This window comes from Eriocheir sinensis, chromosome 43 (genome assembly GCF_024679095.1).
Source record: "Eriocheir sinensis breed Jianghai 21 chromosome 43, ASM2467909v1, whole genome shotgun sequence".
Classification (NCBI taxonomy): domain Eukaryota; kingdom Metazoa; phylum Arthropoda; class Malacostraca; order Decapoda; family Varunidae; genus Eriocheir; species Eriocheir sinensis.
Genome location: NC_066551.1, coordinates 3,107,419 through 3,122,562, shown reverse-complemented (window position 1 = coordinate 3,122,562; position 15,144 = coordinate 3,107,419). Strand labels below are relative to the sequence as shown.

The following is a 15,144-nucleotide window of genomic DNA, read 5'->3' as shown; positions in this document are numbered from 1 at the left end:
GACGGAGACGGAGTGCGGAGACGGCCATTGGGGGGCGAGGCACAGACAGACAGGTGGATAGATAGACAGACAGATAGATAGATGAACAGAGAGAGGAGACATAGAAAGATAGATAGAAATGGCTAAATAGTGAAGAAGATATACAGATAGAAATAGCGATATAATAGAGATGGAAGGATAAATATATGGGATTCGATGGAGAAATAAAGAACAGAGATTTATAGATAGATAGATATAGATAGATTGATACATACATTCATAGAAGGATAAATAGGAAAAAAAGGCAAGAAATATAGATGATTTAATAAAGAGAGAGAGAGAGAGAGAGAGAGAGAGAGAGAGAGAGAGAGAGAGAGAGAGAGAGAGAGAGAGAGAGACGGACTTCAGCAGGTGACCAATTACCTGATCATGGCAAGTTAATTAGCCAAAAAAAGTCACCTGGGTTTTAGATCTATTAATTAACATTACTCCTTTTTAAGCCATTTTATCAGGGTAACTATTTATTTATTTATTTATTTATTATTATCATCATTATCGCTAGTTCCTTATTTTCACCAGCGGTTTTTTTTTTTCATTCTCTCTCAACCTTTTCCTAAACCTTTTCCTATCCTTCCCTTTCTACCTTTTCCTATCAATATCACTCTTTTCTTCATTTTCACCATCGTTGTTATTTTCCATTCTCTCTCTCTCTCTCTCTCTCTCTCAACCTTTTCCTATCCTTTCTTTTCCTCCCTACCTTTTCCTATCAATATTTCTCTTTTCTTTATTTTCACCATCGTTATTTCTTTCCATTCCCTCTCTTTCTTTCTCTCCCAATCTTATCCTCCCTATCTTTCCCATTCTCTCTTTCAAACTTCTATTTTCCCACTATTTTCCTTTTTTTTTTTGTTTGATTTTCGTGGGTGAGGTGAATCGAGAGTTGAAATCTGAGCAAAACAAGAGAGGAAATTAGGTATGGAAGGTCAGGTCAGGTCAGGTCAGGTCAGGTCAGGTCCAAGGGAAAACATTAATATATACAGTCCAATGCATCTCTCTCACTCTATATTATACGTGTGCCCCCGGATTAGCGGAAATAACTCTCTCTCTCTCTCTCTCTAACCAATCATCACAAGACACATTTCTCATCTTCGGGGAAATTAAAAAAATAATTCTGAATCTTCACATTTTTGTCTTTTTTCTTCTCTTTTCTTTTCTTTTCTTTCGTGTCTTTTCCTTCGTTTTTTGTCATTTTTTTGTCATTTCGTTTGTCGTCTTTTCCTAAGCCATACTTGCCAATTTTCATTTCAAATTGGACCCATTTACCACTCACTCCTCCAATACGTCACATACTGCCCCCATTTTAACCATTCAAACCCCCTTTTCATCACAAACCACACCTATTCCAACCCTTCAAACCCTCTTTTATCACAAACCGCACCCATTTCAACCATTCAAACCCCTTTCACCCCAAACTGTACCCCTTTAACCCTCACTCCTCCCATTCATCGCTCGCTTTAGGCACGGGGCGGTAAATTTGGGTCACAAGGAAGAGGGAAAAGAAGGGGAAAATAAGGCCGCGAGCTGAGGTGTAACACGCAAAGGAACGGACCGTGAAAAAAAGCTCGCGTCCTCCTCTCGTATTTACCTCCGTGAATATGGTTAGCATGGAAAAGTGAGGGAGTGAGAGAGTGAGAGAGTGAGAGAGGGTGAGGGAGTGGCCTTCATGTGTGAAACTGGGTCGCCTTTGTCTGTCTGTCTCTGTATGTATGTGTGTATGTATGTATGTCTCTCTCTCTCTCTCTCTAAACGACGCAAACGTGTATGACGCTTTTGAGAGAGAGAGAGAGAGAGAGAGAGAGAGAGAGAGAGAGAGAGAGAGAGAGAGAGAGAGAGAGAGAGAGAGAGAGAGAGAGAGAGAGAGAGAGAGAGAGAGAGAGAGAGAGAGAGAGAGAGAGAGAGAGAGAGAGAGAATATAAAGGGACAATTCACAAGTCTGGTCCACACACACACACACACACACACACACACACACACACACACACACACACACACACACACACACACTTCGGAAACACGTCACTACATGTTCCTAGTAGACGCGCGCGGGACCTTAAAGTCAGAGGAGGAAGAAGAGTTGAAATGAGGAAGAGAAAGAAGAGGAGAAGAAAGAAGAGGAGGTGAGGAAAGAGGAGGAGGCAGAGAAAGAGGATCCAAGTGTCTTCTCTTGTTCTACAGGAGGAAGAGAGAGAAGAGAAGAAGAAGAGGAGGAGGAGGAGGAAGAGAATCCGAGAAGTGAAATAAGAAAAAGGAGAAAATATACATGAAAACAAGAGGAGGAAAAGAAAGAAGAGAAAGAAGATGATGAGAAGAAATAGGAGAAGAAGGAGGTGGTGGAAGGGAAGGGGTGAGGGAAACAGGAGGAGGAGGAGAAGGAGGAAGAAGAAGAAGAAGAAGAAGAAGAAGATGATGAAAAAGAAGACGAAGGAAAAAAAAAGAAGATGAAGAAGAAGAAGAAGAAGAAAAAGAAGAAGAAGAAGAGGAGGAGGAGGAGCAGAAGGACATCTCTCGTCTCTTGTTATAAAAAATATAAAAAATAAAAAATAAATAAAGGAAAATGAGATGGAGGAGGAAGAAAAACAATAAAGAGGAAGATAATGAGGAAATAGAGGAGGAGGAGGAGGAGGAGGAGGAGGAGGAGGAGGAGGAGGAGGAGAAAGACGAGAAGAAAGAAAAAGACGTAAACAGAGACGCAAGACGAGGAGGAGGAAGAAGAAGAAAAGAAGGAAGAGGAGGAGGAGGAGGAGGAGGAGGAGGAGGAGGAGGAGGAGGAAGATAAGGACATCCAACGCCTCTTCTTAAGCAAATGAACACAAGATTACCTGACAAAACACGAAGATGAGACAAACAGACAGGTAAACAGCTTTGTACGAGGAGGAGGAGGAGACAATGAAGAGGTACAAGAGGAGGGAAAATAAGAGGAGGAAGGACACTGTTGACAAGGATGGAGTGAGGAAACTTTTCTCCTTCCTCTTTTTTCCATCGGAGGAGGAGGAGGAGGAGGAGGAGGAGGATAGGGAGAGGACAAAGCGATGGAGAGGACGGCGAATTGAAAGAGAGAGAAAGAGAAAAATTAAAAGAAGGAAAACAAATAAAAGGAAAAAGAAAGAAAAATAACAGTAAATAAGAAAAGATAAAAGGAAAGAAAGAATAGCAGAAATAATTATAGAAAAAGAGAAAATATGAAAAATAAAAAGGAAAAAAGAAAGAAAAAGAAAGAAGAAAGAAAACAAAAGAAAACAAGGAAAGACAATAACTAAGAAAACCATACACACACACACACACACACACACACACACACACACACACACACACACACACACACACACACACGATGGACTGAGAGCACGAGAGGGCGAACATAAAATACTTGAGTGTTTTGACGAAAGAGAAGAGAGAGAGAGAGGAAAAGAAGAAGATAACAAAGAATAGAGATAAAAAGGGAGGAGAAGAGAAAGAGAATGAAGGAAAGAACAGTGGTAGGAAACGAAGGAGGAAACAATGGAAGGAAAAGGAGAGGATAAAGGGAAGGAAGGAGGGAAGAAAGGAAGGAAAAGAGAGAGAAATGAAAGAAGGAAATAAGGACGGGATAATAAGGGAAGGAAAAGAGTAAAGAAAACAACAATGGAACGAAAGAAAGATAGAATTGATGGAAAAGGGAGAGAAGGGAAGAAGAAAAGAACGAAGGAAGGAAGGAAGGGATAGTGAAGGAGGAAATACAATAAGATATAAATAAACGAGAGAAGAAGGGAAAGGAAGGTGGAATGGAGGGAGGAGGAAATAATGAGGGGAAAAAATGGACAAAAGAAGGAGACGGAAAAAAAAAGAAATATAGAAAAAGATAAAAAACAATGGATAAAAGGAAACGAAGAGAAGGGAAAGAAAGGAATGAAGAAAATGAAGAAAGGATAAAAAGAAAGGAAGAAAGGAGGAAAAAACGAAAGAACGAAGGACAAAGGAAGATAGAAGGACAGAAAAAGACAAATTAAATGAAGGAAATGAAAGAAAAGGAGGGAAAAGGAGAAACGAAAGTAGGAAGAGGCTCAAAGATGAAAACACGAGAAAGGAAAGCAAGGAAATAGTGAAAAAGGAAAAAAAGAATAGGAAAATAAGAAAAAAAACAAGAAGGAATGACGAAGGAAAATAAAGGAAACTGGACAAGATGACAAGAGAAAAAGAGGGAAGAAAAAAAATAATAGAAAAAAGAAGAGAAAGAAAACCAGAGATAAGGAGGAGAAGGAATGACAAGAGATAAGAAGAGGAGAAGAAAAGAAGAGGAGGAGGAGGAGGAGGAGGAGGAGGAGGAGGAGGAGGAGGGACAGGTGATACGTGACAAGCGAAGGTAAATTATGAGTCCCGTCTCTCTCAGGTGGAAAAATTGACGACTTGTGGGAGGGAAGGACAGGTGAGAAGGAAAGGGAAAGTGAAGGAGAAGGAGAGGTGGGGAGGAGAGGGCAGGTAAGGATGAGAGAGAAGGTGAGGTGAGGGGGAGGATAGAAAAGGTAAGAAGGAGGAAAAACGTGAGGAAGAGGAAAGGGAAAGTGAGAAGGAAAAATGAGAGGAGGAAAAAGGGAAAGTGAGGAGGAGAGAGAAGGTGAGAGGAAAACGGTGAGGAGGAGGAGGGAAGCTAAGGAGATGGAGAGGAAAATTAAGGAGGAAAAGGAAAGTAAACAAGAGAAAATGAAAGGAGGAAAGGTAAGGAGAGGAGGAAGAAAATGAAGGTGATGAGGAGGAAAGGTGAGGTAAGGAAGAGGAGGAGGAGGAGGAAAGGGAATGTAAGGAGAAGGAAAGAAGGTACGGACGGAAGAGAAAATGAGGAGGAGAAAAGAGGTAGAGGAGGAGGAAAGGAGAGGTAAGGAGGAGAAAATGAAGAGGGAAGAGAAGAAGGTAAGGAGAGAGAGAGAGAGAGAGAGAGAGAGAGAGAGAGAGAGAGAGAGAGAGAGAGAGAGAGAGAGAGAGAGAGAGAGAGAGAGAGAGAGAGAGAGAGAGAGCCACCACCACCACCACCACCACCACCACAACCACCTCCACCACCACCACCACCACAACCACCTCCACCACCACCACCACCACCACCATCTCCACCACGTGCTTTCCCCTCCCCTCTCCCTCCCCTTCCCTCTCACCTTCCCCTTCAACCCATCATCTGTTCCTCTTCCATCTCACCTGCAGACGTCCTTCACCAGAGAATCACCTGACACAATTAGTCCCTTCTCTCTCTCTCTCTCTCTCTCTCTCTCTCTCTCTCTCTCTCCTCCTCCTCCTCCTTCCTCCTCCTCCTCCTCCTCCTCCTCCACTTCCTCCTCCTCCTCTACTTCCTCCTTCTCTATGCCGTCTCTGTCTGTCCTCTTCCTCTTCCACCCCTCTCTCTCTCTCTCTCTCTCTCTCTCTATAGTCAGTCAGTTAAACACACACACACACACACACACACACACACACACACACACACACACACACACACACACACACACAGACAATAGGAAATCCGATACAAACGCAAGCTTCCCAGAATGAATTAAATCCCTCCTTAATAATAATAATAATAATAATAATAATAATAATAATAATAATAATACTTCGAAATCGATCTTCAAATAACCCGCAAATAAAAAATTAAAAAATCTACATAAAAAACGAATGCTGCTATATTTTTCCTTCCCCTCAAAACCAAAACAAAACTTGATTATACAAAGAGTTACGATATTAGGAAGAAAACCGCACAATAACTACAACGAGTACGATAACATAGCCGACGGTTCTTGCTTCGATAATCCCTTCTTTTTTTCTATCGTCTGTATCGTCTATATCGGCACACAGTCTCAGGTGGCGCTGTCTCTATCAGGAGCGACACATCCACCCTCGACACACGCTTCCAGGACACTGAGGGAAGGAGGAGAGGTGAGGCTCCTATAACAAGTGCCACCACCATCACCGCCACCGCCGCCGCCGCCGCCGCCGCCACCCTGCGCAGTGATGCCAGATAAGGGCGTAGGATCCTCCATTCTCTCTCTCTATCTCTCATTCCCGCCCAAACCCGCCCAAACGATACCATTTTCCAGCCCAATAGCTTAACCTAACACCGGGAGTCATGGGTGATATATCTTAAGAGGGAAGAAACGGGAAGGGCTGAGGAAAGGGGGGAGGTGGAGATAAAGAAAAGGGAGGAAAAGTGGGAATGGAGGAATGTGTGGAGAGGTGGAAAAGGAGGGAGGAGGGTGGAGATGGAGGAAGGGGTGGAAGAATGGAATGGAAGGAGGTGGGTGAACGGAAGTGGAGAGAGATGATAAGTGGAAAGGGAATTATAGGGGAGAAGAAAATGTGGAGAGAGAAGATGGATGAATGATAGGAATTAAGAAAGAAATGATAGAAGAGAAGGATGAGGTGGATGGAAGGTGGAAGAGAATAGGTAAAAAAAAACAGGTGGAATGAGGATTGATAATAGTGGATGAGATATAAATATGGGTGAAGAGAAGAGTGGAAGAGGGTGGATGGAGGGAAGGGTGGGTAAGTGGAGGGAAGGGTGGATGATAGGGAGAAGAATGGAAAGGTTGGAGGAAAGAATGGATGGGTGGAGGGAAGGGTGGAGAGGTGGAGCGAAGAATGAAAGAGCGGAGGGAAGAATTGGTGGTAAGTAGAGGAAGGGGAAAGATGGAGGGAAGTGTGGAAGGAATGGGAGGAAGGGTGGAGCGAGGTGGAGGAGTGGAGGGAAGGATGGAGAAGTGGAGGGAAGAGTGAAAGAGCGGAGGGAAGAATTGGTGGTATGTAGAGGAAGGGGAAGGATGGAGAGAAATGTGGAAGGAATGGGAGGAAGGGTGGAGCGAGGTGGAGGAGTGGAGGGAAGGATGGAGAGGTGGAGGGAAGAGTGAAAGAGCATAGGGAAGAATTGGTGGTATGTAGAGGAAGGGGAAGGATGGAGAGAAATGTGTAGAAGGAAATGGAGGAAGGGTGGAGCGAGGTGGAGGGGTGGAGGGAAGGGTGGAGAAGTGGAGAACAGCTGCATAGGGAGGAAGACACAGGTAGCAAGGGAAGAGGAGAGGAAATTGATAATAAAGAGGATGATAGGAAGGGGAGATGAAGAGGGGGAGGGAGGGAGGGAGGGAGGGGAAGGGGGGGAAGGGAGGGGGAGGGAGGGAGGGGAAGGGGGGGAAGGGAGAAGGGGAGGAAAACGGATTGAGACAAGGAAGATAGAGAGGGTCCACAGTCTCTCTCTCTCTCTCTCTCTCTCTCTCTCTCTCTCTCAAATGAAAAGAATAAAAAAGCAACAAAATAACGAGTTCTTGGAAAATAAATCATCCCTTGAATTTCTTTATCTGAGTAAGATAAAAAGACTAACAATGAACGATAGATACAGATAGATAGATAGATAAAGAGAGGGAGAGAGAGAGATAATAAATGGAGGCGGTAAATAAGAAATGAGAAAGAGAGAGAAAGAAATTAAAGGACGAAACGAAGAGGAAAAGGAAATAAAAATGATATGCAAAGAAGGAGGAAGAAAAAACAGAAGAAAATCGTCTGGGGAAAAGAAAAAAAAAGAAAAATGCAGAAACTATTACCAGAACAAAACAAAACCCTTAAACAAGAACAACAACACTTACCAACACAAAAAAATACCTTACGAAACAAAAAAAAGGAGAGAGAGAGAGAGAGAGAGAGAGAGAGAGAGAGAGAGAGAGAGAGAGAGAGAGAGAGAGAGAGAGAGAGAGAGAGAGAGAGAGAGAACAACACTCTATACCAACTTTTCTGAATCTACGTCTATTGATTCTATTCCCGCGTCTTTCTGCGTCACTGACCTCATTTCTTCCTTACGCTGCTATGACGCAAACGGTACAATGCCGCGACCTTGCCTTGTACACACACACACACACACACACACACACACACACGAATTTATTTTTTCCAAACTTCTAAAATACATAATTCGTAACGTGAAGACAGTAAATAATAAACAGGTTCTGAATCTCAATAGAATAAACAATAAACAGTTTCAGAATCACACACACACACACACACACACACACACACACACACACACACACACACACACACACACAGACTCACTCAAGAAAAAAAATAACAACGTCCCCGATTTAAGTATTCTCATTATTTCCCTTCGTTTTCGTTCTGTATATCTTCTTTTTTTTTTTACTTTACCTATTTTCATTTTATTTCACGTGCGTTTTTCCCGGTCTTTCAGAAATTCATAAACTCGTAAACCCACGTAAATATACAGGTTCAGAATCTATTGCCTTGCCCTTGATGCACGAATTTATATTTTACCAGACTTTTAAAAAACATGCGTTCGTAAATCCAGAAAAAAATATAAAGGTTCAGAATCCGTTGTCTTGTCCTTGATACACGAATCTATATTTTCCCAGACTATTAATCCCTATAAGTTCGTAAACCTAAATCATTAACAATAAACAGGTTCAGAATCCATCGCCTTTTCCTACAGATCCAAATTATTATTATTTGACTTCTAGAAACATTAAATTCGTAAACTTAAGAGAATAAGCAATAAACAGGTTCTGAATCCCAAGGCAATAAGCGTTATACAGCTTCAGAATCCATTGCCTTGTCCTATTTACACGAATTTACTTTTCTCAGACTACTAGAAACCCTTAATTCGTAAACTCAAGACAATAAGCGTCATACAGTTTCAGAATCCATTGTCTTGTCCTTTTTACACGAATTTACTTTTCTCAGACTACTAGAAACCCTTAATTCGTAAACTCAAGACAATAAATAATAAAAAGTTTCAGAATCCCAATACAACAAAAAAATCAATACGTTCAGACTCCATTGCCTTGTCTTAAGATACACGAATAAAACTTTCCCAGTCTTCCCCCCAAAACATCACTTTCTAAACCCAAGATTATAAACAGTTCAAAAGTTCCGGCACTGTCTTGGACACACGCGTTTATAATTCTAACCTTGAAACTAAAGCAAAGGTATAAAATAGTCACCCCATGGTTGGCAACACTGGTTTTCATAACGAGGTATACAACACATCGCTCAACTCAAGGCTTTACGTGGACGGTCATTATAAAACACAATATTTCTTTACGGAGGGGGAAGGATAATGGGAGGGGGAGGAGAATAAATGTCGGAGCGGGAATAGGAGGGATTATGGAAATTAGTTGAGGCTAGAAGCTTTTTAGTCTCAAAAAATTACGCCCTTTCCTTTTCGATTATAACATTTCCTTATGGTGGAGGAAAGGGGTCACGGGAAGGGGAGGAGAATATAAGTCGGGGTGGGAATGGGAGGGACTAAGGAAATGAGTTTAAAATTAGAAACTTTTTAGCATTTCATAATTACGTCCATACGCGACTTTTTTTTATTTTATGCAGGAGACAGCTCAAGGGCGCAAAAAATAAAAGAAGAAAAAAAAGTCCACTAGGCGCTGCTCCTGCAAACAGTTTAGTAGAAGATACTCAAAACAAAGGCTACAGTCATTGGGAGAGTCTCTTGATACGGAACTTCTGTATGGTGGGGGAAGGGGGTCACGGGACGGGAGGGGGAATACATGGGGGGGGGAGTAATGGGGGAGTGGGGGGAAGTAGTGTAGGGGAGGGGGAGAACACATGCTGAGGTGGTGCATTTTCACAACACAATACTAACCACTACACACTAGTACACCCTAAGTATGCTCTGTTCACGCTAATGCTGGGGATAAGCCACGCCTCTTTTTCTGTTCAGCGTATGTCATTGGCTAATCCAGATGCAAGCCACGCCCCTTGTCCAAATTAGGCTGCATGTGCTTGGGAAAGGCTGAATCGTATTGGTGGATGTTGGGAAAGGTTAATTTTATTGGTGGATGTTGAGAATACGTTATATCTTATTGGTGGAGGCTTGGAAACGGTTATATCTTATTGGTGGATGTAGGGAAAGTTTAAATTTTAGTGGTGAAAGTTGGAAAAAGGTTAACTTTGATTGGTGAAGGCTGGGAAAGGTTAATTCTTATTGGCTGATGCTGGGAAAGTTTAAATCTTATTGGCTGATTCTGGGGAAGGTCACATCTTATTGGTGGATACTGGGAATTATTGAATCTTATTGGTGTATGCTGGGGAAGGTTAAAACTTATTCAAGGATGCTGGGAATGACTGAATCTTATTGGTGGATGTTGAGAAAAGCTGGATTTTGTTAGTGGCTGTAGGGCTGATGTGGGCGTGGCTAATTTTCGCAGTTAGAGTGAACAGAACATAACAGGTGTTGCCTTAACGTGATGTGTAGTATACATATCAGAGGTGTTGGCTGTCAGGGGGAGTGTAGGTGTTGAGGGGACACTAAAAGTAACGGTGCACTTCATGGAGGTCAAGTATTATGTATATACACAAAATTTGTATTCCTTGAGAATACACAAAAATGGAAGAAGAAAAATATATTCCTTCAGCATAAATGGAAACAACAGTAAGAAAAATAGTGTTTGGTGAGTCATCCAGCTAATGTTTTTTTTTCTAATTACAAGGAAAAAATATATATAGTGTGACGTATATAATAATAAGCAGAGGCAATTTCCAGCAGATAAGCGGTAAATATAGTACAGGGATTAAAATAAAAGTATAAACGATATAATTTTGTAATACGGCAAGCATAGAAGCGGCTACTTAAGAGATCAGTAACAGTAATTTTTAGAGGGAAAACACAATTACATACCAATTTGTAATAATCATAATAATAATAATAAAAATAATAATAATAATAATAATAATGGTAATGCCAGATAAGAGTAAAGAAAATAATAATGCTGTTCACGCCACATGACCTTCTTTTCTTGTTTTGAGAAAGAGCAAACAAGAGCCAGCGACCTGCGTCAAGGAAACGGATTAATATCAAACAACTTACCAGGACGGACGAAAATGAAGTCTGCTGGGGGAAGAGGAGGAAGAGGAGGAGAAGGAGGTGGAGGAGTTATAATAATAATAAACAGGTAAATATCTGGGAAAAAAAATATGAGTAAAGCTGAATAAAAACGAGTAAAAGACGAGCTCAACGAAACGCCAAAAACGACAGAAATACAACGAAAAACAGAAACAAAACGATTCTAAATTCCGAAAACAGAACGAAACAAATTGACCAAGTGAATAAATCTAAATAAAAGTTGCCGAAAGAAAACTATATCCCAAAAATAAAAAAAAGTAAATAAATTAGAAGCGCGGGACTTATAAGAAAGAGAAGAAAAGACGAGGGAAAGAAATTTACAAAGAATAAAAAAATAAAGTCAGGTAAAACTACGGAGACAAGAAAAAAAAAACAAAACGAATAAAAAAAGATAAAATAACAACTGTCAGGGAAGTAAAATCAACGAACTAGATAAAACAAAACAAAATACAGGAAATAAACGAGATAATTATTAAATCCGGTTCACAAAGACGCGTAAAAAAAAAAAAACAAAAAAAAAAGAGAATCAGGGAAGGCTCACACGTCACCCCACACTCACCTCATTGTCGTACTCCGTGATCTCCTCCTCCTCGTCGGTGGGGAAGGCGGGGGTGTGGGGGGGCGAGGTGGGGGGCAGAGGGGGGGCGTCGGACTCACTCGACAACACCGATCCGGAATGCTGGGGAGGGGGGAGGGAGGGGTGGTGGGGGTGGTGATGGGGTCGTTAGTGGGTGATGGTAATGGGGGGTGGAGTGGGGGAGGAAGAGGTTACGGGTGGTGGTGGTGGGGGGATGAGGGGGATAGGGGGGGTTATGGTGGTGGTTGTGGTGGAGGTTGTGATCGTGGTGGTGGTGGTGGGAGGGGGGAGTTGAGGTCTTGGTGGTGATGTAATGTTATGATATCCAATTCTCTCTCTCTCTCTCTCTCTCTCTCTCTCTCTCTCTCTCTCTCTCTCGGCTTGTTAAAATAGATTTGTCTGCCATTCCACAAGACCGTTTTCTCGGACCTCAGAGAAAACTCAATTCATCGGGTTAACATCTATATTCATCTAACTCCTATTTCACTTCTTTTTCTTAACTTCAGCCTAAGAAAAGACACGATAAAGCACTAAAGAAATCTGCTAAAATACAAAACTAATCTATTCTTTTGCTATCGGGTATCTTTTATTGTTCGTTCATACCACGTTTTTTTTTTTCTCTCGTTTCCCTACACCCACAAACGAACACACAACTTCTTTTTCTCACCTTTCCAAATCTACCAATCACAACTTAGGAGGCCTTGCAATCAACCAATCAGAACTCTCGTCGCTTCTTCCTAATCCGCCAATCAGCTTTTTCGTCCTTCCTCCCTCAAACCCTTTCCAGCATCTCCACCGCCTGTTTTTCTTTTTCTCTCCTCTTCTTCCTTCCTCACTCTAAATAACATAATCACAGTAGATGTATGCATTTTTTCTCTTTCATTTCTCCCTTCTCCCTTCTTTCTTTTCCACCATTTCGCTTTATTCTCTTTTCTTAATTCTTAGTGCTGTCTCACCTTCATCTCCCTTCCCTCTCTTACTAATAAATCTACCATCACTTTTTCCTCCTCATACTTATCACTCTCTCTTCTAACTTCTTATCTTCCTTTCACTTCCTAATTCTTTCATTTCTCGTTTCTTCCTCACGCGCCTTTTCCCTTCTCTCAAGTTGTTCAGTCTCTTCTCTCGTTTCCCTCGCTATCTCTTTCTTTACTTTTTCCTGTCTCTCAAGCTTACTCCTTACTCCTTTCTTCTTTCCCTCATCTCCCTCACTAATCCCCCATACTCTCTCTCACAGACTTCCCCTTCTCACATTCCTCTTTACTCCCTCATATATCTTTCTTTTCTCTCTTTCTTTCCTCATTTCTCTTTCTCTTCCTCCTCCTCTCCCTAACTTTTATCCCATACGAGCCCTCTCCCTCCATCCCTTCCTTTCCCCTTCCCTCTCACTCACCCTGTGGCCGCTATAGACCTGTTCCTCGGAGAAGTCATCGAGGTCATTATCGTAGTCGTCCAGCAGGTCATCCTCGCTGTCCCGGTTGAGGTCTTGGTCGTCGTCCAGAGAGCGATCCAGCAGCTGACTGTCCGTATCTCTCGGCGAACCCAGCTCCCCCAGAATAGCGTCCAGCTGGGGGGGATAGGTAAGGTTAGTACTGGGGTGAGGGGTGATGTGGTATGCTTGGCTAGGGAAAGACGTACATAGGGAAAACATGGGTAGTTCTTTTTCTACAGCAATGGAAGCAACAATAATGGGATGAAAGAATGAAGATGGTAGATAACTCTTGCATAATGGATTTGGACAATTTAGGGAGGAGGAAGGGTAGAAAGCCATGTGTAGCAGTGGGAAGGGTGGAAAGATACATTTACCTAGGTGGGTGGGTGGAGGGTAAGAGAAGGAACTAGGAAAAGACAGAATTAGGACATAAAAGGAAAAGAAATATAAATGTGTTTGGAGAGAAAATAAAGGAAGAGATGCATAAATGTATAAGGAGAAAAGATAAAAAGGAGGGGACAGAAAATGCAATACACGTCAGGATGATAAGCAAACATGATTACAGAAGGGAAGGGAAACATGGATGGAGGGAGGGGGAAGGGAGGAGAACAAGATGGAAAAGATGAGAGATGTGTAAAGAGGAATGATAAAAATGAAGGGATAAAATAAATGAAACAGGGGTCGAAATGATAAAAAAAGAAGAAAAAAGAAAGGAAGAAAGGGAACGATGGAGGGAGGAGAGAGGGAGTAGGGCAAGAAGTTAAAGATGAGGAAAGAGTAAAAATAAGGAATAAAAGAAATAAAACAAGCATCTGAATGATAGAGAAGCATTACGAGAAAAAAGGAAGAGAGGGAAGGATGGAGGGAGGAGAGAGGGAGTAGGGCAAGATGTTAAAGATGAGAAAAGAGTAAAAATAAGGATTAAAAGAAAGTAAACAATCACGAAAAAGTATTACGAAAAAAAGGAAGAAAGGAAAGAAAGGAGGGGAGGAAGAAACGAGGATATGAAGAGAAAAACGAGAGATGTGTAAAAATGAAAAAGAAAAATGGGAAGAGGAGAAAAAAAAATGTATGAAAAGAATATATAAGAAGGAGATACAAGTGAAATGGACGTCAGAATGAGAGACACATGATTAAAGAAGAAATATGATAAAAGAAGGAAGGAGAGAGGAGGAAAGGACAAGGAAAAACAAGGAAAATGAGAAATGCGTAAAGAAGAAATATAAAAAGGAAAGAAAATAGACTAAACTTCAGAATAATTGAGAAACAAGGAAAAGTGAAAAAAAACAAGGAAGGAGGGAAAGAAAGAGGAACTAGCAAATTAAGGTAAAAAGGAGAAAGGTGTAAAGAGATAAAAAGGAGGAGACAAAAAACTATAATACATGTCATGATGATAAAGAAACATGATAAAAGAAGAAAAATCAGAGAGAAGAGAGGAAAGGAGGGAAAGAAGGGACGAAAACAAAAGTAATATCAGAGAGATAGAAAAAAATAAAAAAAAGGAGAATAGAAAACAAAATACAGGTCAGAATGAGAGAGAGAAACATGACTACAGAATAAAGGAAGAGAGGAGAGGAAAGAAAGGAAAGGAGGGAGAGAAGAAGGGACGGAAACAAAAATATCAGAAACAGAGAAAAAAAAAAACGGAACATAAAAAAACAGAATCCACGTCAGAATGAGAGAGAAAAAACATGACCAATGAATGAAAGAAGAGAGGAAAGAAGGGAGGAGGAGGAGGAAGAAGGAACTTGGACAAAAGGAAAATCCGAGAGAGAGAAACATGACCAAAGAATAAAGGAAGAGAGGAGAGTAAAGAAGGGAGGAGGAGAAGGAGGAGGAAGAAGGAAATAGGGGAAAAAGAAATTCAGAAACGAAGATAAAAGATAAAAAGGAAGAGATAAAAAATAAAACAAGCGTCAAGATAATTCCGAAACAACTAAAGAAGGAAAGAAAAGAAAGATTGGAGAGAGAGAGAGAGAGAGAGAGAGAGAGAGAGAGAGAGAGAGAGAGAGAGAGAGAGAGAGAGAGAGAGAGAGAGAGAGAGAGAGAGAGAGAGAGAGAGAGAGAGAGAGAGAGAGAGAGAGAGAGAGAAGAAGGAGGAAGGGGAAAGGAAGGAATAAAGAAAAACAAGATGAATATTAGAAGAGAACAGGAAAAGGGGGAGACTAAAAACAAGAGAACAAACATCAGTATCATATCGAAACAAACAAACACAAAAAA

At 41.3% G+C, this 15,144-nt stretch overlaps 1 protein-coding gene across 1 annotated transcript in view; it reads right to left on the bottom strand.

Moving 5' to 3' along the window:
• LOC126980201 (multiple PDZ domain protein-like) overlaps nucleotides 1-15,144 on the bottom strand; it is a 356,183-nt gene that overhangs the window by 73,603 nt on the left and 267,436 nt on the right. The window contains exons 16-17 of the mRNA XM_050829835.1: nucleotides 12,886-13,059; nucleotides 11,475-11,594 (exon numbers count right to left, since the gene is read on the bottom strand). Of these exons, the coding sequence (XP_050685792.1) occupies nucleotides 11,475-11,594; nucleotides 12,886-13,059 (294 nt within the window). The remainder of the gene's footprint in view (nucleotides 1-11,474; nucleotides 11,595-12,885; nucleotides 13,060-15,144) is intronic.